At 66.0% G+C, this 27775-nt stretch overlaps 1 protein-coding gene across 7 annotated transcripts; it reads left to right on the top strand.

Annotated features, from left to right (window-relative positions):
• The first annotated feature begins 1404 nt into the window (after positions 1 to 1404).
• On the top strand, positions 1405 to 27484 carry CAMK2B (calcium/calmodulin dependent protein kinase II beta). Of its 7 annotated transcripts, none has more exons than XM_068156669.1 (21): positions 1405 to 1534; positions 4303 to 4397; positions 7451 to 7510; positions 7923 to 7977; positions 8135 to 8200; positions 10449 to 10521; positions 11061 to 11163; positions 11598 to 11681; positions 12151 to 12245; positions 12418 to 12540; positions 12652 to 12735; positions 13889 to 13931; positions 14426 to 14500; positions 16809 to 16849; positions 16935 to 17006; positions 18722 to 18766; positions 19078 to 19126; positions 22974 to 23049; positions 23145 to 23239; positions 24090 to 24324; positions 25791 to 27484. In XM_068156669.1, exons 1-20 carry the CDS (start codon positions 1470 to 1472, stop codon positions 24320 to 24322), a joined length of 1632 nt encoding a protein of 543 aa, XP_068012770.1. In that variant the 5' UTR covers positions 1405 to 1469; the 3' UTR covers positions 24323 to 24324; positions 25791 to 27484. The 7 variants fall into 7 exon arrangements, with proteins under 7 accessions (XP_068012770.1, XP_068012775.1, XP_068012772.1 ...); XM_068156670.1 differs by having other exon boundaries at positions 1406 to 1534; positions 16812 to 16849; XM_068156674.1 differs by lacking the exon at positions 14426 to 14500.
• The last annotated feature ends 291 nt before the right edge of the window (positions 27485 to 27775 follow it).

The following is a 27775-nucleotide window of genomic DNA, read 5'->3' as shown; positions in this document are numbered from 1 at the left end:
CGGGGGGGTGGATTTTGGGTGCCCTCTCTGGGGTGGATGTGGGGTCCCTGGTGGGGGGGGAGCTGGAGCTGGGGGATTCATGAGGGGTGGGGGTGGGACCCTGGAGGGGCAGCTGGGTTCAGGGCTCCTGTGCTGGAGGGGGGAGCCTCGGGGGGAGAGGGGGAGGCTGGATTTAGGGGTCCTTTGAGGGCGGGGGTGGGGTCCCCCGGAGGGGCTGGTTGGGGGGAGTGGGCGCCGGGTGCCTGGCAGCTCCGGGGGTGCCAACCCCGGGGGTCTGGCCGTGCCGCTCCCCACCCGCCCGTCCCCCCCTCCCCCCCGCGCCAGGCGATGCACAAATAGAACAGGGCTCGGCGCAGCCCCCCCCCGCCACCGGCCGCCCACGGTCCCCATGGCAACGGCAGCGCCAGCCGCCAGCCGCCCACCCGCGCTCGCCCCGCGCCCCCCCGGCCCCACGGGTGACGAGTGCGTGGGGTGGTGGAAGAGGGTGGCAAAGACTCCCCCGTGACCGGCACCCCGGCCGGGGCCTGGCGCCGCCGCACCGTGTAAAACACAACGACCCCTCCCCAGCGAGCCTCCGGCACTGGGGGGCTTCAGTGTGTCCGCAGGGGAGGGGGCAGACCTGTGCCGCCCCCCAGGACCCCTCCCGGGTGTTTCGCTTGGGGGGGTTGGAGCCTGGAGGGGTTCTTTGGGTGACATTGGTGCGGGGAGGGGAGGACATCGGTACCGGAGTGGGTGCGTGGGGAGGTGTCCGCGGGGAGGTGGGATTCCAGGGAGTGATGGAGGAGGGGTGAAGGCCTTGGGGGGGGGAGCTGGATATCGGGGGTCCCTGAATAGGATGGAGTCCCGGGGGGGTGCATCTGAGGTCCTTTGTCGAGGGGTGGAAATGAGATCCCCAGGAGGGGGGGGAGGGGGTCTGGATACAGGGATATGGGAGTGGAGGGGACCCGGGAGGGGGTCTGGATGTGGGGGGCCTTTGGGAGGGGGGTGGATGTAGGTCCTCAGGGCGGGAGGGGGTCTGGGTCCTGCAGAAGGGGAGGGAGTGGATATGAGGCCTCTTGGTCCCCCCACCGAGGGGGGAATTTGGGATAAAGGGGTCCTGGGGGGCGGGGAGGAGCAATTTGTGTGGTTATTGCCCCGCTGGCGAGACAGCGGCGGGGGAGCCCCGCAGGGTCCCGAGGGTCGCGGGAGAGGGATGCGGATGGGCTTCGGCGTGCGGGGGCGACAGGGGAGGTGGTCCCAGCGCGGGGGCCGGTTCGAGGCGGGAGGTGCCCCGGGGGTGGGGGGGATCCCAGTCGCGGCAGGGGTGGGGGGCGGCGGAGGCTGTCCCGGGCTGGTGCCTCCCCCGGCCGGTGCCTCCCCCGGCCCCCGGCGGCGCCTCCTCCCGCCCCCCCGCGCCAGGCGGAGCCGGAGCCGGAGCGGAGCCGGTGCCGGTGCCGGGGCGGTTCATTGCGGCGCGGCGCGGCGGCAGCATGGCCACCACCGTGCCCTGCACCCGCTTCACCGACGAGTACCAGCTCTACGAGGAGATCGGCAAGTAAGAGCCGCCGGCACCGGCGCGGGCACTGGCACGGGCACCGGCACCGGCACGGCCCGGGGCGGCAGCGGGGGTGGCGGGGGCGGGGGGCGCTGCCCGGGGCTCCGGCCGCCGCTCGGTGCAGACGTGACGCATCCCCTCCCCTCCTCCCCCCCCTCGGGAAGGGACACCCGGGACCGAACCCCCCAGCACCCCCCCGCGGGCCTCCCCCCAACCGGGACCGGCCCTGCCCAGCCTCCCCCCACCCCCCCCCCATACTGCCCTCCCCCCGGTACTGGCCCTGCCTCCCCTCCCCCTTATACCGGCCCCCCTACCTCGTTCGGGTACCTGACCCCCCCCGGGACCTTACAGCGCCCCCACAGCAGCTCGGACAGCCCTCCCCCACCACCACCTTCCTCCGGGCCCCTCCCGTCTCCACAGCCCCCCTCTAGTCCCTGCACCCCCTTGTTCCCAAGCCCCCTTCCCATCCTTATCCTCATGGATACCCATCCCTGCAGACCCCCTCGATCTTTTCTGGCCTTCCCTCTCCACCCCCCCTCCCCCCGCCAGTCCTTATCTATGCCCAGGTCACCCCAGACCCCCCTGGTCCCCACTTACCCATCCCCACAGACACTCCCCCCCCCTCCCGGCTATAACCACCCAGGACCCTATGGACCCTTCATCCCCCACCTCTCCTGACCCCCCCATCCCTCCCCACCTCTCCCCTGGTTCTTACAGCCCATCCCCCATCCTTAGAGCCCCTCTTGCTCCTACAGCCCCCACCTTCACAGCCTCCCCCACCCCCTCCAGATTGCTTGGTCCTTATAGCCTCAATCCCTCCAGACCCCCTCTAGATTTCACCAGCGCCCCCCCCCCCCCCACGGTCCATATAGAACCCCCCCAAGCCCCTCAGTCACGATAGCCCACCCCCCATCCCCCCCGAGTCCTTATAGCCCCCCAGGTCCCTACAGACATTGCTCATCCTCATGATCGTCCTTGAGCCCTCACAGGCACCTGCTCATTTCAGCGCCCCCCCATATTCAGGGCGCCCCTGAACCCCCACCCTTGTAGATCCCCCAGTTTCTCCAGCTCCACCTGATACCTCTGTAGCGCCCCCCCCAGCCCTGGTCCTTGCAGACCCTCCTCATCCTCCAGCCGCCTCCCTCCCCAGCCCCCATTAGACCTTCTTGGGCCTTACATAACTCCCCAAATCCACTCTCCCCCCCGCCAGCCTTCTGTAACCCCCCCAGTTCTAGACCCCAGGTCCCTTTTGCCCCCCCGAGAGAGCCATCCACCTTCCCACTCCCCCCCACCCCCGTGTCTGTGACCCTCCCCGGGGTGAGTGTTGATGGGGGCTGAGGAGGAGCTTTTGGGGGGGGCTCATTTGCCCCCCAGGCCGTGGTAGAGGGGGGAGATGCACCATGCCCGACACGCGTGCAGGGCTGAGGGGGTAAAACTGGGGGGCGGGAGGGGCAGATGGGGACAGACCTCGTCGTGGGGGGGACACCCCCATAGCAGGGGGGTGTTTTGCAAGGAGAGCCGTGGCCCTTTGGTGGGTACCGCGGGGGGCAGCCGCGGTGCCATCCGGGGCGATTCCTCCTCTCCCCCCAATGCAGCCCGTCCTGGTTGCCATGGCAACATGGCTTCTCTCCCCCCCCCCCCCCGCCATCCCTCCGTGTCACCTGCCAGCCACCCCGCCCGGCCCCCGCCCCTCTCGGGGCTTTCGGGGACATCTGCCCCCGGGGGGGAAACTGAGGCACAGCTTGCGGGGAGGGGAAGTGAGGGTCACCTCCTCCCACCGGAGCTGGCATCCCCCCGGTGTGCTCTGTCCCTGCGGCCGCCTGGGCAAGGGTCGGGAGATCCGGGGGGTGCCAGGCCCCTCGGGAGTTGCCCCTCGTTCCCTAGCGGTGGCATGGTGCCCCCGCCCGGCCGGCAAGGACCCTCCGCGTCCAGGGATGTAGGGACCACGGCGCGGTAGCGCGGCTCGGCCGGTGCCCCCCACAACGGGATCATCATCTCTGATGTATCCTCAGCCGACTCGGGGACTGTGCCCCGTGAGGGTCCCCTCTCTGCCCACCCCGACGCTGCCCGGACCCCCCGCAAGGCATGGGTGCCGCTGAGCTGGGACACAGCTGTCCCTGCGGACCCCGGCGGGCAGGGGACAGGCAGGGACTGCGGCCCGGGACTTCGGCCCTGTGCAGGGACAGGTGGTGGTGGCACTCGGAGGGGCTGCGGTGAGCAGGTGGCACTGCCCGCTGCTAACAAAGCCACCCTGTGCCCTCCCCGTCCCTGTCCCCGTCCCCATTCCGGGGGCTGCCGCTGGCAGCTGGCTCCCTGTCGCCCACCGAGCCCTGGGCCCGCTGCCATCGCCACCAATAACGACACTGCCACCACGATCGCCATCGCCACCACCTGCGCCGCCACCATGGCCACCGCCGCCATCCGGGCCACCGCCGTCCCCATGGCAACGGCTGCCGGGGCCGGATCCAGCCGCCGACCCCCTGCGCGATGCAGCCCCCGCTCCCCTCCGGGCGCTCACCCCACCGCCCCCCTCCCCCCCCCATCCCCTGCACCTCCCCCGCCCCCCATCTGCACCCCGGACGTGCCCAGGGCCGCGCAGCCTCGGGGGCTCCTCCACCCCCCGTGCCAGGGTTCACCCCCCGGGTGCTGAGTCACGGCCAGCACAGCCCGCGGGCGCAGGGTGCTGAGTCACGGGTGGGAGCCCACCCTTGAGCGGTTCGGGGCGGGGGGGAGACAGGCGGGGGTCGCTGAGCCTGGCTCCCCCCCAGGGGGGCTTTCTCGGTGGTCCGGCGCTGCGTCAAGCTCTGCACCGGCCATGAGTACGCCGCCAAGATCATCAACACCAAAAAGCTCTCGGCCAGAGGTAGGACCCCCGGGGCCACCCCCAGCCCGGCCACCCCCAGCACGGCCACCCCAGTGCCTTGGCGATGCCTGTGGGGATGCTCATGTCGTCCATAACACCTGTGGTGCCGTGGTGCCTGTGACACCCATGGTGCCCCTGGCACCCACGGCATCTGTGACACCCCTGACACCTGTGGTGCCAGTGACACTCATGGCACCTGCGACTCCCAGACACCCGTGGTGCCCATGATGCCCATGGTATCTGTGGCACCCCTGACACCTGCAGTGCTTGTGGCAGGGGCTGCCAGCCGGGGGTGGGGGCCGAATCCTGCCTTTCCCATACCCACTCCTGTGCCCCAGGTTCTTGTGTGCCCCTTCCCCACCCCAGGCGTTGCTCAGTGTCCCATGCAGGGAGCCCAGGGTGGGGCACAGGACCGCGAGTGGGCAGGGGTCACACGGGGGAGCCAGAGCCGGCTGCTCATGGGGGGGCATGGCCCAGGGTGGGTGGGGGACACTTGGACGTGAGCAGTGTGCAGATGTGTGCAGATGTGTGTGTGCAGGTGGGTGTGTGCAGGTGTGTGTGTGTGCAGATGTGTGTGTGCAGGTGTGTGTGTGTGCAGGGATGTGTGTGTGCGCAGATGTGTGTGTGCAGGTGTGTGTGTGCGGGGGGTGTGTGTGTGCAATGTGGAGAGGTGTGTATGTGCATGTGTGTGTGCAGGTATGTATGTGTGTGCAGGGATGTGTGTGTGCAGGTGTGTGTGCAAGTGTGTGTGTGCAGATGTGTGTGCAGATGTGTGTGCAATGTGTGTGCAAGTGTGTATGTGCAGGTGTGTGTGCAGGTGTGTGTGCAGATGTGTGTGTGCAGGGGGGGGGGTGTGCAGATGTGTGTGTGTGCAAATGAGTGTGCAGAGGTATGTGTGTGCCAGGTATACACAGACATTAGCACACAGGGACACACACATCTGCACGCACACACATGGACACACGTGCACAGACGAGTGCGCACACACATGTGCACACGCATGGATACACATGGACACTCACATCTGCACACACACACACGTGGACACACACATAAGGGTACTCACACACATGGACACATACACATGTGCGCACACACATGGAAACACACATGGACACATGCATGGATACTCACACACATGCACACACACTCACACACATGCACACACATATATGAACACACATATGAACACACACATGAACACACACATATGAACGCACACATGAATGCACACACATGAACACACATGAGCGCACACTAACACACATGACCACAAAACACATATGAACACACATGACGCACATGACACACATATGAACATACAGATGAACACATATGCTCACACACATGAACACACATATGAACACACGTGAACACATGCATATGAACACACATGAACACGCATGAACACGTGCATATGAACACATATATGACACACACATGAACACACGCATATAAACACACATGAACACACATATGACACACACATGAACACACACACACACACTCACGCACCCATGTAGAATAGAATCAAATAGAATTAATCAGGTTGGAAAAGACCTTTGAGGTCATCGAGTCCGACCTACACCAAACACCATCTGACACACACACACATGCGCACACACACATGGTCACACACACACATGGACACACACACACGGACACACACAGGGACACATATTCACACACATGCACACACATTCACACACACACATGCACACACACACATGGACACACACACGGACACACACAGGGACACATATTCACACACATGCACACACATTCACACACACACATGCACACACATTCACACACACACATGCACACACACACACATACTCTCACACGCATGGACACACCTACATACACACATGGACACACACGTGGACACACACAGGGACACATTCACACACACACACATGCACACACACACGCACATACTCTCACACGCATGGACACACACACACGGACACACACACACACATGGTGACACACACACAGGGACACACACACCCCCATGGACACACATGGACACAAACTCACACATACAGACACGGACACACACACTCACCCCCCCATGTACACTCAGGCACATGGACACACACACACAGAATCACCAAGGTTGGAAGGGACCTAAGGTCATCAAGTCCAGCCTGTCACCACAGACCCCATGGCTAAACCATGGGCACACACTCACACAGCCATGGACACTCACACACATGGACACACACATACACACGGACACAAACACACATGGACACACACATGAACACAAACACACATGGACACACACTACACACACTCACACACATGGACACACACATGGACACACTCACATACACATGGACACACACATGAACACAAACACACATGGACAAACACTACACACACACATGGACAAACACTACACACACACATGGACACACACATGGACACAAACACACATGGACACACACTACACACACTCACACATGGACACACATGGACACACACTACACACACATGAACACACACATGGACACACACACACTACACATATATGGACACACACATGGCCACACACACACTACACACATATGGACACACACATGGACACACACTCACATGGACACAGACACACACACACACATGGACACACATGTGGACAGACACACATGGACAGACACACATGGATACACACACACATGGACACACACTCACACACGGACACAGACACACACACACACACGCACATGGACACACACACACAGACACACACTCACACATACATGGACACACACACACGGATACACCCAGAGACACACACACACACGTGCTGTCACACACACGATCGTTCCCACACGTGTGTGTCCCCTGTTCACACCTCCCCTCCTCTGCTCCCACCCTGCTCTCGCTGTGCCTCCTGCGCCTTCCCGGCGCTGCCCGTCGCAGGCACGGCGCTCACCGCTGGGGGGCAGCCGTGGGCCCCTCGGCAGGGGCAGTGACCCCCTCGGGGGTGTCCCCGGGTGTGGGGGGCTGGGCCGGGTGCCCCTCCTGACGCCTGTCCCCCCCAGACCACCAGAAACTGGAGCGGGAGGCGCGGATCTGCCGGCTGCTGAAGCACTCCAACATCGGTGAGTGGCACCGCGGGCGCGCCGGGAGCGTGGGCTGGGCAGGGCTCACCCTGAGGCACTGCTGGGTGCCACTCCAGACACGTCCTGGATGCCACGTCTGTGGCTGGGTGCCCCTCTGGGCCCATATGAGGTGCCACCCTCATGGGTTCTGTAGGGTGTCAGCACTGGGAGGTATTAAGTGCCCCGGGCACATCCTGGGCACCCCTCCTGGTGACACATGATTGATGTGCTGGGTGCCCCCCCCGGGCACACACTAAGCACCCCCTGGTGATGTGGGGTTGCAGGCAGGGGGTCCTGCCGGGTGCCCTCCCTGGGGACTCAGGGGATGCGGGCATGAGGCTGCGTGTGGCAGGCTCAGGTGTGCCAGGTGTGCCTGCCTGTGCCGTGCCCCACTCCATGCCTGTCCCCTCAGTGCGGCTCCACGACAGCATCTCGGAGGAAGGCTTCCACTACCTCGTCTTTGACCTGTGAGTGAGGCCCCGAGGGACGCGGGGGGCCCGGGGCGGTATTGGGGGTGGGGGCTCAAGGTGGTGCCATGGGTGCCCGGGGCGGTACTGGGGGTGGGGGTTCAAGGTGGTGCCGTGGGTGCCCGGGGGTTGACACGGTGCCCTGGCTGCCTTGCAGGGTGACCGGTGGAGAGCTCTTCGAGGACATCGTGGCACGGGAGTACTACAGCGAGGCCGATGCCAGGTGAGCCCCTGTGCCCGCCCAGACCCTCCCCACAGCCCCCTCTGGACAGCCCCCGAGCCCCCCAGTGCCCCCCACCAGGGGGGCTGCAGGGATGGGGCAGCTGCAGCCAGGCAGGCAGGGGGGGCGCCCAGTGGGTGCGGGGTTGCCCGAGGTGCCCCTCACACGCCCATGACCCCAACCCCCTGCCCCCGGCTCCGCCCTGCTGCCAGGCGCTCAGTGGGCACCCCCGTGCCTCATGCTGCCCCCTCCCCGCCGAGGCCTGGCGCTGTCGCGACTGTGCGCGGGGGAGCTGGCGGTGGGCGGGGCGGGGGGGCCCTCCCGGCCCCCCCCACCCCCCTCCAGCGCCGGTGCCACCCCCAGGCCCTGTGTGCCCGCCGTGTGCCCGTCCCCGTGGTCTCTGGGCTTTCACAACATTGTTTCTCCCCCTCTCTCGTTCCCCCCATCTCCGTCCCCCGGTCCCTGTCCCCCCCCCATGCTCCCCACCCCCCGCCTCCGTCCGTCCCCCCCCCGCCCCACATCCCCGCCTGTCTCCCATCACGCGTGGCTCGGGCTCTGTGTGTCCGTGTGTCTGTCCATCTGTCCGGCCGTCCCACTGCTGCCTGTCCGCTCGCTGCCACCCCGGCACGCCCCCCTCCCCGTGTTTTGTCTCCCACCCCCCCCCCTGCCCTTCTGCCCCCCCCTGCCCCTGTCCCCCCTCCTGCTCCCTCACCCCTTTATTCCCATCCCGGTTCCTCCCTCATCTCCTCCACCCCCCTCCCCCAAATTCCTGCCCCCCTCTGCTATCCTCTGCCCCTCCATCCTGCCCCCCCCCCTTATCCCTATCCTCTGCCCTCTCCCACATCCTGTCCCCCCCCTTCACCTGCACCCTGTCCCCCTTTCCTACCCCCCCATCCCACGCCTCTCCATCCCACCCCTCATCCTGACCCCTTCCCACCCCTTGCTCCCCCTCTGCCCCCCTACTCCTTTTTCCCACCCCATCCCCTTCTCCCACCTCCCCACCTCCATCCTGCCCCACTCAACTCCTCCCCTTTCCCCATACCTGTTCTTCACCCTGCCCCCCTTTATCCCCATCCTTCCCCCCTCCTGCTCCCCTCCTACCCCCTACTCCCCACGCCTCCCCTCTCCCCTCCCGTGCCCCCCGCCCCCCGCCCCCCGTTTTGTTTTGCAGTCACTGTGTCCATGAGCTATTTGCCCGCGTTTCTCCCACCCATCACTTTGCCCCCGTGCAGAGGGAGCCGCAGGTCAGTATACCCCGGGGGGGGGCCGGGAGGGGCCGTGCCCCCCGCCCGCAGGAGCATCGTCGCTGCCCGGGCCCACGCTCCCCGCACCGACCCCGCTTTGGGGCTCTCTCCTCCTCCTCCTTTTTCTTGCCCACCCTCCCTTCCCCTTTTTTTGCCCCTCGTCCTTGAAGGGAGGTTGCCCCCTCCCCACCACCCCCAGCCGGGGGCTCTCCCATCACCCCCATCTCAGCCTCTCATCCCCCCTGCTCCTTCCCTCTTTCTTTCTTGTCTCGTCTCCATTCGCCCCTCCCGCCCGCCGGCCCCTCTGTCCCCTCCCCCCACATCAGTCCTGTCTGGGGGACCCCGGCGCCGGGCAGCAGCAGGGCTGGGAAGGTCCCCGGGTGGGGGGCACGGCAGCACCGTTAGGGTGAACCCTTGTGGCTCCATGCCAAGAGGGGAGCCCCCCAGCAGTGCCCCCTGGGACAGTGACCCTCCCATGGATTAGCCCTAGGGGTGACATCCCCGGACAGTGACCCCCGCAGGCAGCGACCCCTCACTTCAGGGTGACTCCCCCCGACCAGGGGTGACCCTCAGACAGTGAACTCCCCTTAGGGGCGAGACCCCTGGGGGTCATTGATCCCCCCACGGGTTACCCCCAGACAGGGCTGACTCCCTCAGACCCCCAAGACTTTGACACTCCCAGGGATGTCCTCCCAGGTGCGACCCAGGCAGTGACTCCTCCGTGGTGACCCCTCCAGGGGTGGTCCCCCAGGAGTGTGCCCTCCCCCTGAGGCAGTGACCCCCCCAGACAGTGACCCCTCAGAGGTGACCTTCAGGAAGTGACACCCCTCTGCCCCAGGGGAAGGGGGGTGCCAGTGTCAGCACCCCAAGGTCACTGTGTGGTTCTGTAGGGCCCCCCCAGAGTGCAGCAGGTGGAGAGGTTGGTTTAGGGGTCCCAGGGGGTACGGGAGGTGGTGGGAGGTGGGGGTGCAGCATGTCCCTGACCACTCCTCCCCCTTTGCACGCAGCCACTGCATCCAGCAGATCCTGGAGGCTGTGCTCCACTGTCACCAGATGGGGGTGGTCCACAGGGACCTCAAGGTGAGTGTCCCCTCCCTGCCCCTCTGCCCCTCAGGCCTGGGGTCATCAGAGTTGGGGTGGAGTGGGGTTGGGGGGGTGCAGGGTGGGTCCCCACGCCCCCGGGCCCTTGGAGTGTGGGGGTGTCACTGAGCTCTGCTCTGGATGCCCCCAGCTGCCATCTCCCCTTTCTGGGGGTGCAGGTGACCCTCTCCTGAGCTGAGCTGGGGGGCAGTGCCAGTCCCCCTGCCCACGGCTTGCCCTCACCTTCCTCTGTTGTGAGCAGCAGCTGGGTGGGATTTGGGGGCTGGGGGCTGGGCTGTGGGGCTGGGATTGGGCAGGACACAGGGATGAGGCTGGGTGGTACTGGGCTGGGGCCGGATGTGGCATCTGTGCCACCTGGCTCCCCCTGGGCATTGGATGGGGGCACTGTCTGCAGCCCTGCTAGCACAGGGGTGGCAGCCAGGTAGGACCCATGTGATGGCTCCTCTGCCTCCCTCCACTGCCCCCCTGCCCTGTGCCCACCACTGCCTGGGCCTGGCACTGCCCTGGCACTGCCACAGCCAGAGAACCTGCTCCTGGCCAGCAAGTGCAAAGGGGCAGCAGTGAAGCTGGCAGACTTCGGCCTTGCCATCGAGGTGCAGGGGGATCAGCAGGCCTGGTTCGGTGAGTGCCAGCCTGGCTCCTGCCCACCGCCTCCCTGCCCCATGCCCACCGCGGCCCTTCTGCATGCCCACTGCATCCCGCCTGTACCCACCACATCCCTGCCCCATGCCCACTGCATCCCACCTGTACCCACCACATCCCTGCCCCGTGCCCACTGCATCCTGCTCACCAAGTCCCAGCCCTGTGCCTGCCACATCCCTGCTCTTTGCCTGCCGAGTGCCTGTCCCATGCCAACCGCATCCTGCCCCATGCTCACCACAACCCTGCCCCATGCCCACGGCATCCTGCTCACCACCTCCCAGTCCTGTGCCCAGTGCATCCCCGCCCCACGCCTGTGCCCCAGCCCCATGCCCACCACGTGCCCCCACTGCCAACCCTGTCCCTGCCCCCTGCCTGCCCCAGCTGGGCTCAGCCTCTGCCCCTCTCTGTGCCAGGCTTTGCGGGCACGCCTGGCTACCTCTCCCCTGAAGTCCTGCGCAAAGAGGCCTATGGCAAACCCGTGGACATCTGGGCATGTGGTAAGAGCCTGACCTGCTGCCACCCTGGGCCCCTGCCCCCTCTGTGCCCTTCCCAACTCCATCCTTGCCCATTCCCATCCCAGCCTCACCTTGCTCCCCTCCCCACTCCCACACTTGTCCCACCCAGCACCCATCCTGTCCCCATCCTGTCCCCCTTCCCTTCATCCCATCCCCAGTCCTGACCACGCCCATCCTGTCCCTTTTATCTTGTCCCCACCCTGTCCCCACTCCCATCCCCTTCCCCATCTTGGTCCTGCCTCCTTTGTCTCTGTCTCATCCTGGTCCCTGTGCCAGTCCCCATCTTGAGCTGTGTGCCAGGGCTGTTCCACTCTCTCCCAGGTGGCTGCTGCCACAGGGCACAGTGCCATCCTGGGGACACTGTTGCCCCTGGGGCAGGGCCCGGTGGAGAGCCACAAGGTGGCAGAGGGTTGTGTGTGCCCTCAACCCTTCCCCTGCTGCCCCTCTCCAGGTGTCATCCTCTACATCCTGCTGGTGGGGTACCCCCCGTTCTGGGACGAGGACCAGCACAAACTCTACCAACAGATCAAGGCCGGTGCCTATGACGTAAGTGCCCGGTGCCGGCCCGGCGGCTGCGCGCTCTGCAGCCCTCCGAGGGACTGATCCCTGCCCGAGGGCCGCTTTGGGTGGCCGCCTGGGGACACCTGGGAAGTGCTGCAGGGCTGCCCCTGCCCCGGCCCTCACCCCTGCCACCTCCCTGCCCCCGTGCCCCGCGCAGTTTCCCTCTCCCGAGTGGGACACGGTGACCCCCGAAGCCAAGAACCTCATCAACCAGATGCTGACCATCAACCCTGCCAAGCGCATCACAGCCCACGAAGCCCTCAAGCACCCCTGGGTCTGCGTAAGTGCCGCGGCCCTGCCGCCAGGGGGCGTCCCTGCCCCGCCCCTGCCCCTGCCCCTGCCCCTGCCCCTGCCCCTGCCCAGCCTGGCACTGACGCTGCTGTCCCCACAGCAACGCTCCACCGTGGCCTCCATGATGCACAGGCAGGAGACCGTCGAGTGTCTGAAAAAGTTCAATGCCAGGAGGAAGCTCAAGGTGAGAGAGGCTGAACGTGGCCCTGGTCCTGCCCACTGGCACCGCCCTGCCATCCCCACCCTGCCCATCCCCACGGGGCACAGCACTGCCCTGCCCATCCTCATGGGGCACAGCACCGCCCTGCCCATCCCCACCCTGCCCATCCCCACGGGGCACAGCACCGCCCTGCCCATCCCCACCCTGCCCATCCCCATGGGGCACAGCACCGCCCTGCCCATCCCCACCCTGCCCATCCCCACGGGGCATAGCACTGCCCTGCCCATCCCCATGGGGCACAGCACCGCCCTGCCCATCCCCACAGGGCACAGCACTGCCCTGCCCATCCCCATGGGGTACAGCACCGCCCTGCCCGTCCCCACAGGGCACAGCACCACCCTGCCCAGCCCCATAGGGAACAGCACCACCCTGCCCATCCCCACAGGGCACAGCACTGCCCTGCCCATCCCCGCGGGGCACAGCACCGCCCTGCCCATCCCCACAGGGCACAGCACCACCCTGCCCATCCCCACCCTGCCCATCCCCATGGGGCACAGCACTGCCCTGCCCATCCCCGCGGGGCACAGCACCGCCCTGCCCATCCCCACAGCTCCCCCCGGGGGCACAGCCCCATTGCAGCGGTGCCATGGTCCCGTCCCGGCCATGCCCAGTGCAGCACAGTCACACCTTGGCAGTGCCTGCTGCAGCATGGTCTTGTCCCTGCCACCCCACAGTCCTGCCCTGCTGTGATGGGTGCCCAGTGCTTCTGTGCCCAATGCCACCCAACCCTGGCAGCACGCTGGTGCCTCCCTGCAGGGCACAGTCCCTTTGAGGTGGTGCCATGGTCCCGTCCTGGCCATGCCTGCTGCGTCACAGTGCCATTCTGGCCACTTGGTGCTGTGCCATGGGCCACAGACCCATCCAGTGCTACTCAGTACGGCACAGTGCCCTCCTGCCCCTGCCCAGGATGTCTCACTGTGTGACAATGTCCTCCTGCCCAGGGTAGCACACTGTGCCATGGTGCCCTCCTGGCCATGTGCAATGTGTTGCCCAGTGTGCCCTTGCCTCTGCCCAGCAGGTCATGCTGTGCCCCATTTGTGCCCCTGCCACCCCACCACTCCCTCCCATCCTGCACCCCTGGTGCCACCCCCAGCCTGACCCTGTGCCCCTCTTGCAGGGAGCCATCCTCACCACCATGCTGGCCACCAGGAACTTCTCAGGTAAGGGGGGGCTCCAACTGGCTGGGGGGGGGCCGGGGGCCGCAGCCCCCTCCCCGCAGCCCCCTCCGAGGCCGGTGCCCCCTTCTCTCTGTCGCTGTCTTTCTCTCTTTCTCCCCTTCCCCCCCCCAAGCACCTCCCACCCCCATTTTTTCCCCCGTCGCCGAGGCATAACCCGGGGGGGGGTCCAGGACACGCCCCCCCCCCCTCCCCAGGCACCCAGCAGCAGGTAGTGCCCGGTCCCGGCGTGTCCCCCCCGACCCACCACGGGGGGGAACACGGCGCGGGGCCGGGGGTGACACCGCAGCATCACCAGCCCCCCGCAGCCCCGCGGCGAGGGCGGGGGCCAGGGGCACCCCGGCAGCTGGTGGGGGGGGGTGGCGGGGGGGGGGGGAGAGGAGGCGGTGGTGTGTGGGGGGGTGTCCCGGCTGCCCCCCCGCCCCGGTGCCCCCCTAACGGAGCTCCGCTCCCTCTCTCTCTCTCTCTCCTGCCCGCAGTGGGCAGACAGACCACAGCTCCTCCGACCATGTCGGCGGCCGCCGCCGGGGCCCCCCTGGGGCTGGTGGAACAAGGTAGACGTGTCCGCACAGGGCCCCCCCGGCCCCCACCCCGGCCCCCGACCCCCGGCCCCCGCTTGATCTCTCTCTGTGTGTCCCCCACCCACCCTGGATCCTTTGTCCCTATGTCCCCTTCCAACCATCCTCTTCTCGCCCCCAGGAAGGTTTCGGGTACCCTCCTCGAAAATGGGAGCGCTGGCATGGCCCCCCCCGCATGCCCCCCCCGCATTACCTCCCCCTCCCCAGCCTCTCCCCCTCCCCACGGGGACTGAGAGATGCCACTCTCCTTTCCCCCTCTCAGGTGGCTGTTGTCACTCTCACTGCCACCCACCCTGGCAGTGTCTCCTGCCCACCCCCCCCACTGTCACCTACGCCTGTGGGGGTCTCTGTGCCCCCCTCCCCCACAATATCTGCCCCTCCCCCCATCCTGGGGATACTGCTTGGGTGCTTGTGCCCTGCCCCAGGCCAGTAGTCCCCGGCATGGGGGACACAGTGTGGTGACAGCCCCCCAGAGGCCCCCCCCCGGGGCAGCAATGCGGCTCTCGGGGGGGTGAAATAAAACAAAGATCAATTTAGCCCCCCCCGCCCCCATTGCTCCCTGCCAAGCACCCAGCGGGGGGCACAGCCCTGCATGGAGGGGGACGACCCAGCCGCATGCACCACGTCCCCGCCGTGTCCCCCGCTCTGTGTGTGCCCCCCGCACGGCCCCCAGCCCCGCACGGCCCCGCACGCCCCCCCCCCCCCCCCGCATGTGCCCCCCCGCACGGCTTCCCGAGGGCTGCAGCCGGTGTTCGTGGCGCCGCGGAACACTCGGCGGGGTCTTAAACCGTTGCCCCCTGCCCCCACATAAGGGCTACCGCTGCCCCCCCGCGCCCCCTTCCGTCTGCCCCCCTCCCCCTCTCCCCCCCGCCCAGTTCGGCTCTGGTCTAAACTCACCTCTCAGCGCCTGCTTTCAGAGGAGGGACCACGACCCTTGGGGACCGCCCCCACCAGGGACCCCCGGGAGAAACATGGCTCCGTCAGGGGTGGGGGGGCAGGGGTGTCCCCTCCCCCCCCCCCCTTCATCTGCCCTACCCTCCGCAGTGGGTGCTGCTCGGTGCCACCCGGCTGCCACCCACCTTGGCAAGGCACGCCCCCACCCTGCCCGTGATGCCAGGGCCGGGAGGGGGAGGACGGGGGGGCGAGGGTGGAGTTGGTGTGTCCCCGAGCTCGGAGGTGACACCCCCACCCCACCCCCGGCCTCTCGTGCCCCCCCCCTCTCATGTCCCCCCCACGGCCAGAGGTCCCAATAGCTGTGTCAGTGAGAGATGCTCTTCCCCACGCTCTCCCTCCTCGTCCCCCTCCAGGGTGACACTGAGGGGGGGCACAGGGGGCCGCCCCCCCCCGGCTCAACTCATCTTTTTTATGTTGGTTTTTTATGTTTTTCCTTTTCCTCCTCTCCCTCCATTTCTCTCTTGCCCCTCCCCCTCTCTCGCTTTCCTCTCTGCATTTCTCCAAGGTAAGCCAGCTCTGCCCCACCCTCTGGGGGCCACCAGGCTGGGGGACCCCCCCCTCAGTTTGGGGACTCCCCCACCCCCAGGATGAGCACAGTTCCCCCAGGATGGGGACAGTTCCCAAGCCTGGGGACACTGCTTCAGGTTGGGTGTCTGTCCCCCGGGCCCAGGATAAGGACACTCCCCAGGCTGGGGACTCCCCCTCCAGCTCACGTTTGTGTCCCCAGGGTGGGACACTGCCCCACTACTGGAGATGTTCCCCAACATGGGGACACTGCTGCCAGTTTGGGACACCCCCCCAGAATGGAGAACGTGCCCCCAAGAGGGGGACATCTCCCCTAGGATGGGGACACCCCCTAGGATGGGGACATCTGCCTCAGCACGGGGACCCTCTCCCATATAGGGTCACCTCCCAGTTTGAGGACCCCCCCCAGGCTGTGGGCACCCCCAGGTTGAGGAAACCCTCAGTTTGAAGCAGGCTGGGAAGACCCCCAAGTTGGGGACACCCCACTTGGAGGACATCCCCATGCTGGGGACACCCTCAGGTTGAGGACACCCCCAGGTTAGGGACACCCCAGGTTAGGGACACCCTAGGTTAGGGACACCCCAGGTTAGGGACGCCCCCAGGTTGAGGACGCCCCCAAGTTGAGGTCACCCCCTTGCCAGTGTCGCCCCCTCCAACTCTGGGGGGGGCTGGGTGCTGCCAGCTCCCGATGGTGCAGCAGGGTGGGAGGTGGGGAAGGGCTGTCAGGGTGAGGGGACACGCAGCGTCCTTGTCCCCAGGGAGGGGCAGCCGCTGACGCTCTGCCCCTCTCGCCCCCGCCCCGCAGCAGCTAAGAGCTTACTGAACAAGAAGGCTGACGGCGTGAAGGTGAGGGGCCGCGGGGGGGGCACGGGGGGAGCCAACCCCAACCCGCCCCAGGTCGCTGAGCCCCCTCCTCTGTCCCCCTCCCCAGCCCCAGACCAACAGCACCAAAGGCAGCGCCGGCGTCACCAGCCCCAAGGGGACCCTCCCACCCGCCGCCCTGGTAGGTGCCCCCCCCTGCCCCCGCCGCCACCACCCCCAGTGCTCCCCCCCGCCGGATCCATCCCCCCGCCCATCCCATCCCATCCATCGCCATGCCCCACCTCCTCGCGGCTGGCCGTCCGTCCGTCCGTCCGTCCCGGGGCTTGGGTGGGGGCAGTGAGGACAGGGCAGCAGAGTGGGGGCAGGATATGGGCACGGGGGTGCCCCCCACCAGGGACAAGGTGGGTGCAGGGAACAGGCAGAGAGAAGTCCCTGCCGTGGGGACATGAGGTGGGTGCAGGGCACGGGCGTGGGGATGCCCCGTGACTGGGGGTGGCGAGGTGGGTGCAGGATATGGGCACAAGGATGCTGCTCCAGACAGACAGGATGCGTACAGATGTGGGCACAGGAGGTACCCGATGGGACTGGCAAGGTAGGTGCAGGAGCAGGACACAGGAGTGCCCCTGCCGTGGCAGCAACAAGATGGGTGCAGGACGTGGGCACGAGGGTGCCTGCAATGCAGACAGCAAGGTGGGTACAGAGGTGCCTGTCATGCAGAAAAGCTGGGTGCAGGGTACCCCCAGCAGGACCCCAGTGGCATGGACAGCAGGTGGGCACAGTGAGGTGGGTGCAGCATTCAGCTATGGGGATGCCCCCCCACGTGGATGGCAAGGTGGGTGCAGGCCGTGGGCACAGGGGTACCACACCACACAGATAAGGTTGGTGCAGGACATGGGCACAGGCTTTGTCCCCACCACACCCACGGTGAGGCAGGTGCAGGACATGGGCACGGCCCTGGGGATGCCAACCATGACCCCAGCAGCAAGGTAAGTGCAGGATATGGGCACAGGGCCACTCGGCTGGCACAGTGGGTGCAGGATATGGGCATGGGGGTGTCTGGGCAGCACGGCAAGTGCAGGACGTGGCATGAACATGAGCAGCTGGTACCATGAGGGCATGACACGGGTAAAGTGATGCCCAGCTCACACGGTGAGTGCAGGATGCGGGCAGAGGGATGCTCGGCTGGCACAGGGAGTGAGGGATATGGGCACAGGGGTACCTGTGTGGTACAGTAAATGCGGGCATGGGAGTGCCCAGCAGCGCAGGGAGTGTGGTACACAGGCATGAGGATGTCTGCTCGGTGTAGTACGTGCAGCCTATGGCCGTGAGGATGCCCAGCTGGCACGGCGTGTGCAGGATGCAGGCACGGGGCTCCTCAGCTGGCACAGTGAGTGTGGGATACGGGCGTGTGCAGGTCCGGCTGGTGCCGTGGGCACGGGACACAGGCAAAGGGATGCCCGGGCAGCGCAGCGAGTGCGGGGTACCGGTAGGAGGATGCCCGGTTGGCACAAGCGTGTGGAGTTCAGGGGCACAGGGATGCCCGGCTGGTGCAGCGAGTGTGGGATACGGGCACGGGGCTGCCCTCCAGGAGCGGGGCGGCTCCTCCGCGGCCGCCCGCGGGGTCCCGCCGCGCCTGTCCCCCGCCTGCGCCCTGCCTCCGTCTCTCTGTGAATTAAACCATTTGGCTGCCGCTGGACTAATGACTCTCTGCTTCTCTTCCCCCCCCTGCTCCTCCCCACACCCGGTCTGGGTCTCTCTTCGTCCCCGTCCGCGTGCTGCTCGCTCCGTCGTCGTCCGTCCCCGACCCCCCCACCCCTCCGTTGTCCCCTCCCGGGCTCTCGCTTCCTCCTCCTCCCTCCCTCTCCCCCGCCTCTGTCTCTCTCCCTTCTCCCGTAGGAGCCTCAAACTACAGTAATTCATAACCCCGCGGACGGCGTCAAGGTATTGCTGCCTCTCTTCCCTTCTCGCTGACCCCGGGACCCCCCCGTGGGGGTCAGCAGGGACCCCGCTTCCACCTCCATCTTCCCCCCCCAGCATCACCCACGGCGCGGGTGGGCAGAGGGGGCCGTGGCGCTGGCGCAGACGAGGAGCGCGCGTGGGGCGTGGTGACGGCGGAGAGGGCCCCGGAGCCCCGCCCGCGGCCGTGCCGCAGAGCCCCGGCCGGGCTCATCGCCCCCAGCCCCAGCCGGGCCGGCCTCTGACTCTCTCTCTTTGTGTCTCTCCCTCCCACACCGCTGCCGTCCCGCGGGCAGGAGTCGTCCGACAGCACCAACACCACCATCGAGGACGAGGACACCAAAGGTGACACAGGGCAAGGCAGGGCTGGGGGGCACTGGGCTCCTGCTGGAATGCACTGGGATGGCACTGAGATATGCTGGGATGGTGCTGGAATGCACTGGGAGAGTGCTGGAATGCACTGGGATGGCACTGAGATATGCTGGGATGGTGCTGGAATGCACTGGGATGGAGCAGGAATGCACTGGGAGAGTGTTGGAATGCACTGGGATGGAGCAGGAATGCACTGGGAGAGTGTTGGAATGCACTGGGATGGAGCTGGGTTGCAGTGGGGTGGTGCTGGAATGCCCTGGGATGGAGCAGGAATGCACTGGGAGAGTGCTGGAATGCACTGGGATGGAGCAGGAATGCACTGGGATGGAGCTGGGTTGCAGTGGGGTGGTGCTGGAATGCACTGGGATGGCACTGAGATATGCTGGGATGGTGCTGGAATGCACTGGGATGGAGCAGGAATGCACTGGGAGAGTGCTGGAATGCACTGGGATGGAGCTGGGTTGCACTGGGAGGAAGCTGGGTTGCAGTGGGGTGGATCTGGAATGTGTTAGGATGGAGCAGGAATGCACTGGGATGGAGCTGGGTTGCACTGGGAGGAAGCTGGAATGCTGTAGGATGGAGCTGGAATACACTGGGGTGGTGCTGGTTTGCACTGGGATGCTGCTGGAATGCGCTGGAATGGCACCAGGATCCATTGGGGTGTGCCGGGATGTCACTAGGATGCACTGGAAGGGTGCTGGAACGAGCTGGGATAGCACTGGAATGGCACCAGGGCGCACTGGGGTGCACTGGGATATACTAAGATGTGCTGGGAAGGTGCTGGAATGCACTGGGATGGACTGGGATGGCAGTGGGATGCACTGGAGTGATGCTGGCATACAGTGGGATGGTGCTGAGATGAACTGGACAGAACTGGGATGGACTGGGGTAGCACTGGGATGTAGCCCTGAGCTGCAGTGGGATGTCACTGGGCAAACTGGAGTGCAAGGATGTGCTGCAGAGCAGCACTGGGACACACTGGGATGGAACTGGGTTGTATTGGAATGCACCAGAACGGAGCTGAGATGTACCAGGGTGCAACAGGACGGCGCTGGGATATACTGGGATGGAACTGGGCAGTGCTAAGTATGCACCAGAACGGCAGTGGGATGTACTGGGAAACACTGGGATGCACTAGGAAGGCACTGGGATGCACTGGGATGGTGCTGCAGTGCACTGGGACACGGTGGAGAGAAGCTGAGATGCACTGGGACAGCACTGGGATGGCACTGGGATGCTCCCTGGTGGCTCTGGGATGCTCCTGGGTGGCACTGGGATGCTCCTGGGTGGCTCTGGGATGGCACTGGGATGCTCCTGGGTGACACTGGGATGCTCCTGGGTGGCTCTGGGATGGCACTGGGATGCTCCTGGGTGACACTGGGATGGCACTGGGACGCTCCTAGGTGTCTCTGGGATGGCTCTGGGATGCTCCTGGGTGGCACTGGGATGCTCTTGGATGACACTGGGATGCTCCTGGGTGGCTCTGGGATGCTCCTGGGTGACACTGGGATGGCACTGGGATGTTCCTGGGTGACACTGGGATGGCTCTGGGATGCTCCTAGGTGGCACTGGGATGCTCCTGGGTGACACTGGGATGCTCCTAGGTGGCTCTGGGATGCTCCTAGGTGGCGCTGGGATGTTCCTGGGTGACACTGGGATGGCTCTGGGATGCTCCTAGGTGGCACTGGGATGCTCCTGGGTGACACTGGGATGCTCCTAGGTGGCTCTGGGATGCTCCTAGGTGGCGCTGGGATGTTCCTGGGTGACACTGGGATGGCTCTGGGATGCTCCTAGGTGGCACTGGGATGCTCCTGGGTGGCACTGGGATGCTTCTGGGTGGCTCTGGGATGCTCCTAGGTGGCACTGGGATGCTCCTGGGTGATACTGGGATGGCACTGGGATGCTCCTGGGTGGCACTGGGATGGCACTGGGATGCTCCTAGGTGGCACTGGGATGCTCCTGGGTGATACTGGGATGGCTCTGGGATGCTCCTGGGTGGCACTGGGATGCTCCTGGGTGGCACTGGGATGGTCCTGGAACAGCACTGGGATGCTCCTGGGTGACACTGGGATGCTCCTGAGTGACACTGGGATGGCACTGGGATGCTCCTAGGTGGCACTGGGATGGCACTGGGATGCTCCTAGGTGGCACTGGGATGCTCCTGGGTGACACTGGAATGGTCCTAGGTGGCTCTGGGATGGCACTGGGATGCTCCTAAGTGACACTGGGATGCAGTGGGTGGAGCTGGGATGTAACTGAAGTGGTACTGGGAAGCAATAGCATGGCACTGCAATTCACTGGAGTGGAACTGGGACGTACTGGGATGCACTGGAATAGCACTGGGACACGGTAGATTTGCATTGGGCTGCAGCAGGATGGCCCTGGGGTGCACTGGGACACACTGGTGTGATGATATGCCATGGGCACCCTGGGGCATGCTGGGATGAGGTGCACTGGGGGGCCCTGGGAGGTGCTGGTGTGAGCTGGGGATGCATCCAGGGGGCCTGGAATGGCTCTGGAACACTCCACCATGTAACTGAGATGCAGTGGAGTGCGCTGGGGTGTTGCTGGGATGCAGCAGGATTGCACTGGGATGGAACTGGAGCGTGTTGGAATGCACTGGAATGACACTGGGGTGCACTGGGAGGCATCAGAGTGCACTGGGAGGAGATAGGATCAGGCTGGAAGGTGTTGTGGTGCACTTGGATGGACCTGGAATCCATTGTAATGCACTGGGGTGGTACTGGGATGGCACTGAGCCACAGTGGGATGGCACTGGGATGGCACTGGGAGACAGTGGTGTGGAACTGGATGCATTGGGCTGCACTGGGGTATACTGGGATGTACTGGGGTAACGTGTGAGATGCACTGGGAAGCATTGAGACATGCTGAGCCGGCACTGCAGGGGCACTGCAATGCCTGAGCATACTGGGAGGGCACTGGGCAGCACTGGGATGTGCTGGGAGGGCACTGAGATGGCACTGGGCAGCACTGGGATGTGCTGGGTGGGCACTGAGATGGCACTGGGCAGCACTGGGATGTGCTGGGAGGGCACTGAGATGGCACTGGGCAGCACTGGGCTGTGCTGGGTGGGCACTGAGATGGCACTGGGCAGCACTGGGATGTGCTGGGAGGGCACTGAGATGTCACTGGGCAGCACTGGGATGTGCTGGGTGGGCACCAAGATGGCACTGGGCAGCACTGGGCAGCGCTGGGATGTGCTGGGTGGGCACTGAGATGGCACTGGGCAGCACTGGGATGTGCTGGGTGGGCACCAAGATGGCACTGGGCAGCACTGGGCAGCGCTGGGATGTGCTGGGTGGGCACTGAGATGGCACTGGGCAGCACTGGGATGTGCTGGGTGGGCACTGAGATGGCACTGGGCAGCACTGGGCTGTGCTGGGAGGATGCTGGACCCCTGGGCCTTGGGATGCTGGTGCTGGTGTGGCAGAGCTGGGGGTCCTGGGCATGCAGAGGTCCCTGGGTTGGTACCCAACACCCCCCTGTCCCCAAGGTGTGTCTGTCCCCATGGTCTGTCTCTCTGTCCCCAGGGTGTGTCCCCATGGTCTGTCTGTCCCAAGGTCCATCTGTCCCCATGGTCGGTCTGTCTGTCCCCAAGCCTTCCTCCCCAGCTCCCTTCTCCACCTCCCCTCCCCATGCATGTGTGTCCCTCCCTCCCTCCCCCCCGGCCCTGTCCTTCCCACCCCTCCCCTGCCTCCGGGGCCCCTGGTGCAGGGCGGGGCCCGGCCGGGGCCGGGCAGTGACAGTGTCTGTGTGCCCCCCGCGCCCCTGTGCCCCCCGCGCCCCTGTGCCCCCGCAGCCCGCAAGCAGGAGATCATCAAAATCACAGAGCAGCTGATCGAGGCTGTCAACAACGGCGACTTCGAGGCCTATGCGTGAGTGCACCTGGGGTGGGGCCCGGGGGAGGGGCCTGGGGTGGGGCCGGGCGAGGTGGGCTGGGGCCGTGCGCAGCTCACCCCCTGCCTTGCAGGAAGATCTGCGACCCAGGGCTCACCTCCTTCGAGCCCGAGGCGCTGGGCAACCTGGTGGAGGGAATGGACTTCCACCGCTTCTACTTCGAGAACTGTGAGTGACTGCCCTGCTCCCCCTGCCTGCACCCTGCCCCCTGCCCGTCCCCTGCTCCCCCTGCCTGCACCCTGCCCCCTGCCCGTCCCCTGCTCCCCCTGCCTGCACCCTGCCCCCTGCCCGTCCCCTGCTCCCCCTGCCTGCCCCCTGCACCCTGCCTGCACCCTGCCTGCCCCCTGCCCCCTGCCTGCACCCTGACCCCTGCCCCCCCTGCCCGTACCCTGCTCCCCCTGCCTGCACCCTGACCCCTGCCTGCACCCTGCCCCCTGCCCCCCTGCCTGCACCCTGCACCCCTGCCTGCACCCTGCCCCTTGCCTGCCCCCTGCTCCCCCTGCCTGCACCCTGCCCCCTGCTCCCCCTGCCTGCCCCCTGCCCCCCGCCTGCACCCTGCCCCCCCGCCTGCACCCTGCACCCTGCCTGCACCCTGCCCCCCTGCCTGCACCCTGCACCCTGCCCCCCTGCCTGCACCCTGCCCCCTGCCTGCCCCCTGCCCCCCGCCTGCACCCTGACCCCCCGCCTGCCCTGCCTCCCCTGCCTGCACCCTACCCCCTGCACCCTTCCTGCCCTGCCTGCACCCTGTCCCCCCCGTCTGCACCCTGCCCACCCCCTGCCTGCCCCCTGCCCGCCCCCTGCCCATCCTGCCTGCCCCCTGCCTGCCCTGTCTGCCCCCTGCCTGCCCTACCTGCACCTTGCCTGCCCTGCCCACACCCTGTCTACCCTGCCTGTCGTCTGCTGATTCCCCTGCCTGGTGCCCTGCCTGGTCCCAGCCCATTCCCCTGCCCATTCCCCTGCCCACTCCCTGCCCGTTCCGAGCCGAGCCGAGCCAAGCCGTGCCGTGCCGTGCCCGCAGTGCTGTCCAAGAACAATAAGCCGATCCACACCACCATTCTCAACCCCCACGTGCACGTCATCGGGGAGGACGCAGCCTGCATCGCCTACATCCGCCTGACACAGTACATCGACGCCCAGGGCCGGCCCCGCACCAGCCAGTCCGAGGAGACTCGCGTCTGGCACCGCCGCGACGGCAAGTGGCAGAACGTCCACTTCCACGGCTCGGGGGCCCCGGTCGCCCCCCTCCAGTGAAGGTGAGCAGGGGCTCGGGGGGTGCCAAGGTGACCTGGTTTGGGTGGGCCCCCAGCCCTGGCTTGGGGCCCCTGGTTCAGGCCCCTATCCCCTCAGAGCTCCCAGGGTTGGGGTTTGTGGTGCCAAGGTGTCCTGGTCCAGCTTAACCCCACCACTGGCCTGGGGTTTGGGGGCCCTGGTTCAGGCTCACCCCCATCCCCTCAGAGCTCTTGGGGTCAGGGTTTGTGGTGCCAAGGTGTCCTGGTCCAGCTTAACCCCATCACTGGGCTGGGGTTTGGGGGCCCTGGTTCAGGCTTGCCCCCACTCCTGCAGAGCTGTTGGAGTCAGGGTTTGGGGTGCCAAGGTGTCCTGGTCCAGCTTAACCCCATCACTGGGCTGAGGTTTGGGGGCCCTGGTTCAGCCTCACCCCCATCCCTGCAGAGCTCTCAGGGTTGGGGGTCAGGGTGCCCTGGTTCAGCCTCACCCCCATCCCGGCAGAGCTCTTGGGGTCAAGGTGCCAAAGTGTCTGGACTTGGGCTTGCACCTGTTCATGCAGAGCTATGGGGGTTGGGGTCTCAAGGTGTCCTGGTCCAGGATCACCCCATCCCTGCAGAGCTTTTGGGGTTGGGCTTCGGGGTGCCAGGGTGTCCTGGTTCAGGTTAACTCATCGCTGGATTGAAGCCTAGGGGCTTCCCCCATCCCTGCAGAGCTCACAGGGTCAGAGTTCAGGGTGCCCTGGTTCAGCCTCACCCCCATCCCTGCAGAGCTCTTGGGGTTGGGGGGCAGGGTGCCAAGGTGTCCTAGTTCAGCTCACCCTCATCCCTGGGGATCTGAGGGTCCTGGTTCAGGTTCAGCCCTATCTAGGAGACCACATGGGGTCAGGAGTGTGGGTGCCCCAGTTTGGGCTCACCCTTATCCCACAGAGTGTGCAGGATCTGAGTTTGGGGTTCAGGGCCGCCAGGGTGCCCCAGTTTTGTTTCATCCTGTCCCCACAGAGCTCATGGGGTTGAGGATTGGGTGCCTCAGCTCAGGCTCACCCCTGTCCTGCAGAGCTCTCAGAGCTGGGGCTCAGAGTTTGGGCACTTTGGTTCCTGCAGAGCTCATGGGGTTGGGGCTCAAGATTTGAGTGCCTTGGCTGACCCCTGTCCCACAGGGCTCATGGGGTTGGGGTTCAGGGTGCCCTGCTCCTGGCTGACCCCTGTCCCGGAGAGCTCTCAGGGTTGGGGTTCAGGGTGCCCTGCTCCTGGCTGACCCCTGTCCCGCAGAGCTCTCAGGGTTGGGGTTCAGGGTGCCCTGCTCCTGGCTGACCCCTGTCCCGCAGAGCTCTCAGGGTTGGGGTTCAGGGTGCTCTGCTCCTGGCTGACCCCTGTCCTGCAGAGCTCTCGGGGTTGGGGTTCAGGGTGCCCTGCTCCTGGCTGACCCCTGTCCTGCAGAGCTCTCGGGGTTGGGGTTCAGGGTGCCCTGCTCCTGGCTGACCCCTGTCCCGCAGAGCCTGGCGGTTGCTGTCCTGGTTCCAGCCCGACGGAGACGGCGATGGGAGCCGAGCCGGCAGCCGGAGCTGCGGCCCCTCAGCACGCGTCCGCATGCCTGTCCCCCCCCTCCGCCCCGGCCCCTCTCCTCCCCCTTCCAGTGCCTGTGTTTGCAGAAAACAAAAAGACAAAAAAAAAAAGAGCAAAAAACAAAAAGCCAAACCGACGAGAAGAACACCGAGAAGAACACCACCGAGAAGAACACCTCCGAGAAGAACACCACCGCCACCAGGGAAACAAGGGAAAAGCAACAAAAGCGAACCAACCACACAAAAAAAGGCAAAACCCCGCAGCGCCCACCTCCACCCAGAGCCCCCCCAGACCCCAGCGCAGCCGCTCGGCCACAGGTGGGGGGGAGCCGGGGCCCCTCCCCTCTCTCCCTCCTCTCTGCTCGTCTCTGCCTTGGGGGTGTCTCCCGGCTGGCGGGGGTCCCGGGGCGTCGCCCCCTCGCTGGCTGTGTTCGTGGCGTGTCGCTGTCGCTGGTGGTCGTTCTGTGGGCTCCGCTTTCGCTCCCCCCCGCCCGGGCCCCTGTACATAGAGAGCTCTTTATTTTTGAAGTCCCGGGGGGGCCTCGGCCACGGGGGGCTGGGGGGAGCTGCCGGGTGGTAAATGAGATGGGAGGGCAAGGATGGACGGACCCCCACTCCCCTCCCCAGAGGGCGGCGCTGCCCCCGGGAGCGTTGCCGCGCAGGGGGTCCGTGCCGTCCCCGGGGCGCTGCCGGCGCAGGGGGAGCCTTGGGAGGGTCCGCCGGTGAGCGCCGGTCCCCACCTCGGTGACAAAGCCTAGCACCCCGTTTTCCCCCCCTCCCCGGCAGGCGGGCGGCTGGGCGGCAGCTCTAGGTGCTGGCAGGTTTGGGGCGAGGGGGGTGCGGGTGGCGCGCACCGGGGGCTGCGGAGCAGAGGGGAGCGGCGCGATCCAGCCAGCAGCGCCGCAGCATCGAAAGCACTTTAGACTAAGAGAAGGGTCTCTTAGGGGGCACGGGCTGCTCCGCGGGGTGCCAGGGGGGCCCCGCCGCCCCCCCCCTCCCAAAGGCACAGCGGTGCTGGGCAGTGCCCCCCAGCCCCGGCCCAAAGCGGCTGCTCCTACCCCCCTACACCTCTTCCCCGAGAGGCATGACCACCGATTCCAGGCACCCTCCAGGCTTGGCCACGGTTCTCTCTCCTTCCTCTCTCGCCGTGTGTTGCTGGGGGCTGGTTTTTGGCTGGGGGGGAGGGGGGTGGGCCGGGGAATCTCTTCTGGTTTTCTTTTTGGTTCGTTTTTCCTAATTCTGATGGGTTTTTTTCTGCATGCCCTTTGCGCGGGAGCAACCCTCGGGCGCTAAACGCTGTTATGTCGAGGAGCTGAGCTGAGCTGTTACTGTCCCATGAATGCTGGTAGATCGTTGCCAAATTTTTTCTCTTCTCCTCCTCCTCCTCCTCCCCTTTTTCTCATTCTTTTTCCACACCTCTCCCTACCCTCCCCGCCCCCCCTCCTCCCCCCCGCCCCGGCATACCCCACCCCCCACCCCCCGAACCGTCCCTCCTCCCCCTTCCAAACACCCTGAGCCTTTCGTCTTTTCTTTCTGAGCCTTGTTAAGTGTAAATGATGACTCTGATTTCGTTTTTGTCTCGGGAAAACTGCAAATAAATTATGAGGAAAAAGAAGTGACCGGGGGGAAAAAAAAAAACCAAACCCAAAGCCCCAGACCAGGGGGAGGGAGAAAGCTGTGGCAGTGCCGGCGCCCTGCGGCTGTGCCCACTGCCCCGCGGCTCTGCCCCTGCCCCGAGGCTCTGCCCCTTGCCCCGCGGCTCTAACCCCTGCCCCGCGGCTGTGCCCACTGCCCCGCGGCTGTGACCCTGCCCCGCGGCTCTAACCCTTGCCCCGAGGCTCTGCCCCCTGCCCCGCGGCTCTAACCCCTGCCCCGCGGCTGTGACCCTGCCCCGCGGCTCTAACCCCTGCCCCGCG

Source organism: Melanerpes formicivorus, unplaced genomic scaffold, assembly GCF_026170545.1.
Source record: "Melanerpes formicivorus ecotype bairdi unplaced genomic scaffold, bMelFor1.0.p_v2 SCAF_34, whole genome shotgun sequence".
Taxonomy (NCBI): Eukaryota; Metazoa; Chordata; class Aves; order Piciformes; family Picidae; genus Melanerpes; species Melanerpes formicivorus.
The sequence above is the reverse complement of the archived record's forward strand: the minus strand, read 5'-3'. Positions and strand labels throughout refer to the sequence as shown.

Bases quoted from the DNA above. Each gene is read 5' to 3' on its own strand.
- CAMK2B (XM_068156669.1), top strand. From the start codon at position 1,470: ATGGCCACCACCGTGCCCTGCACCCGCTTCACCGACGAGTACCAGCTC. The intron at 12,246-12,417 runs GTAAGTGCCCGG...TGCCCCGCGCAG, and splicing joins TCAAGGCCGGTGCCTATGAC to TTTCCCTCTCCCGAGTGGGA. The intron at 18,767-19,077 runs GTATTGCTGCCT...TCCCGCGGGCAG, and splicing joins ACCCCGCGGACGGCGTCAAG to GAGTCGTCCGACAGCACCAA.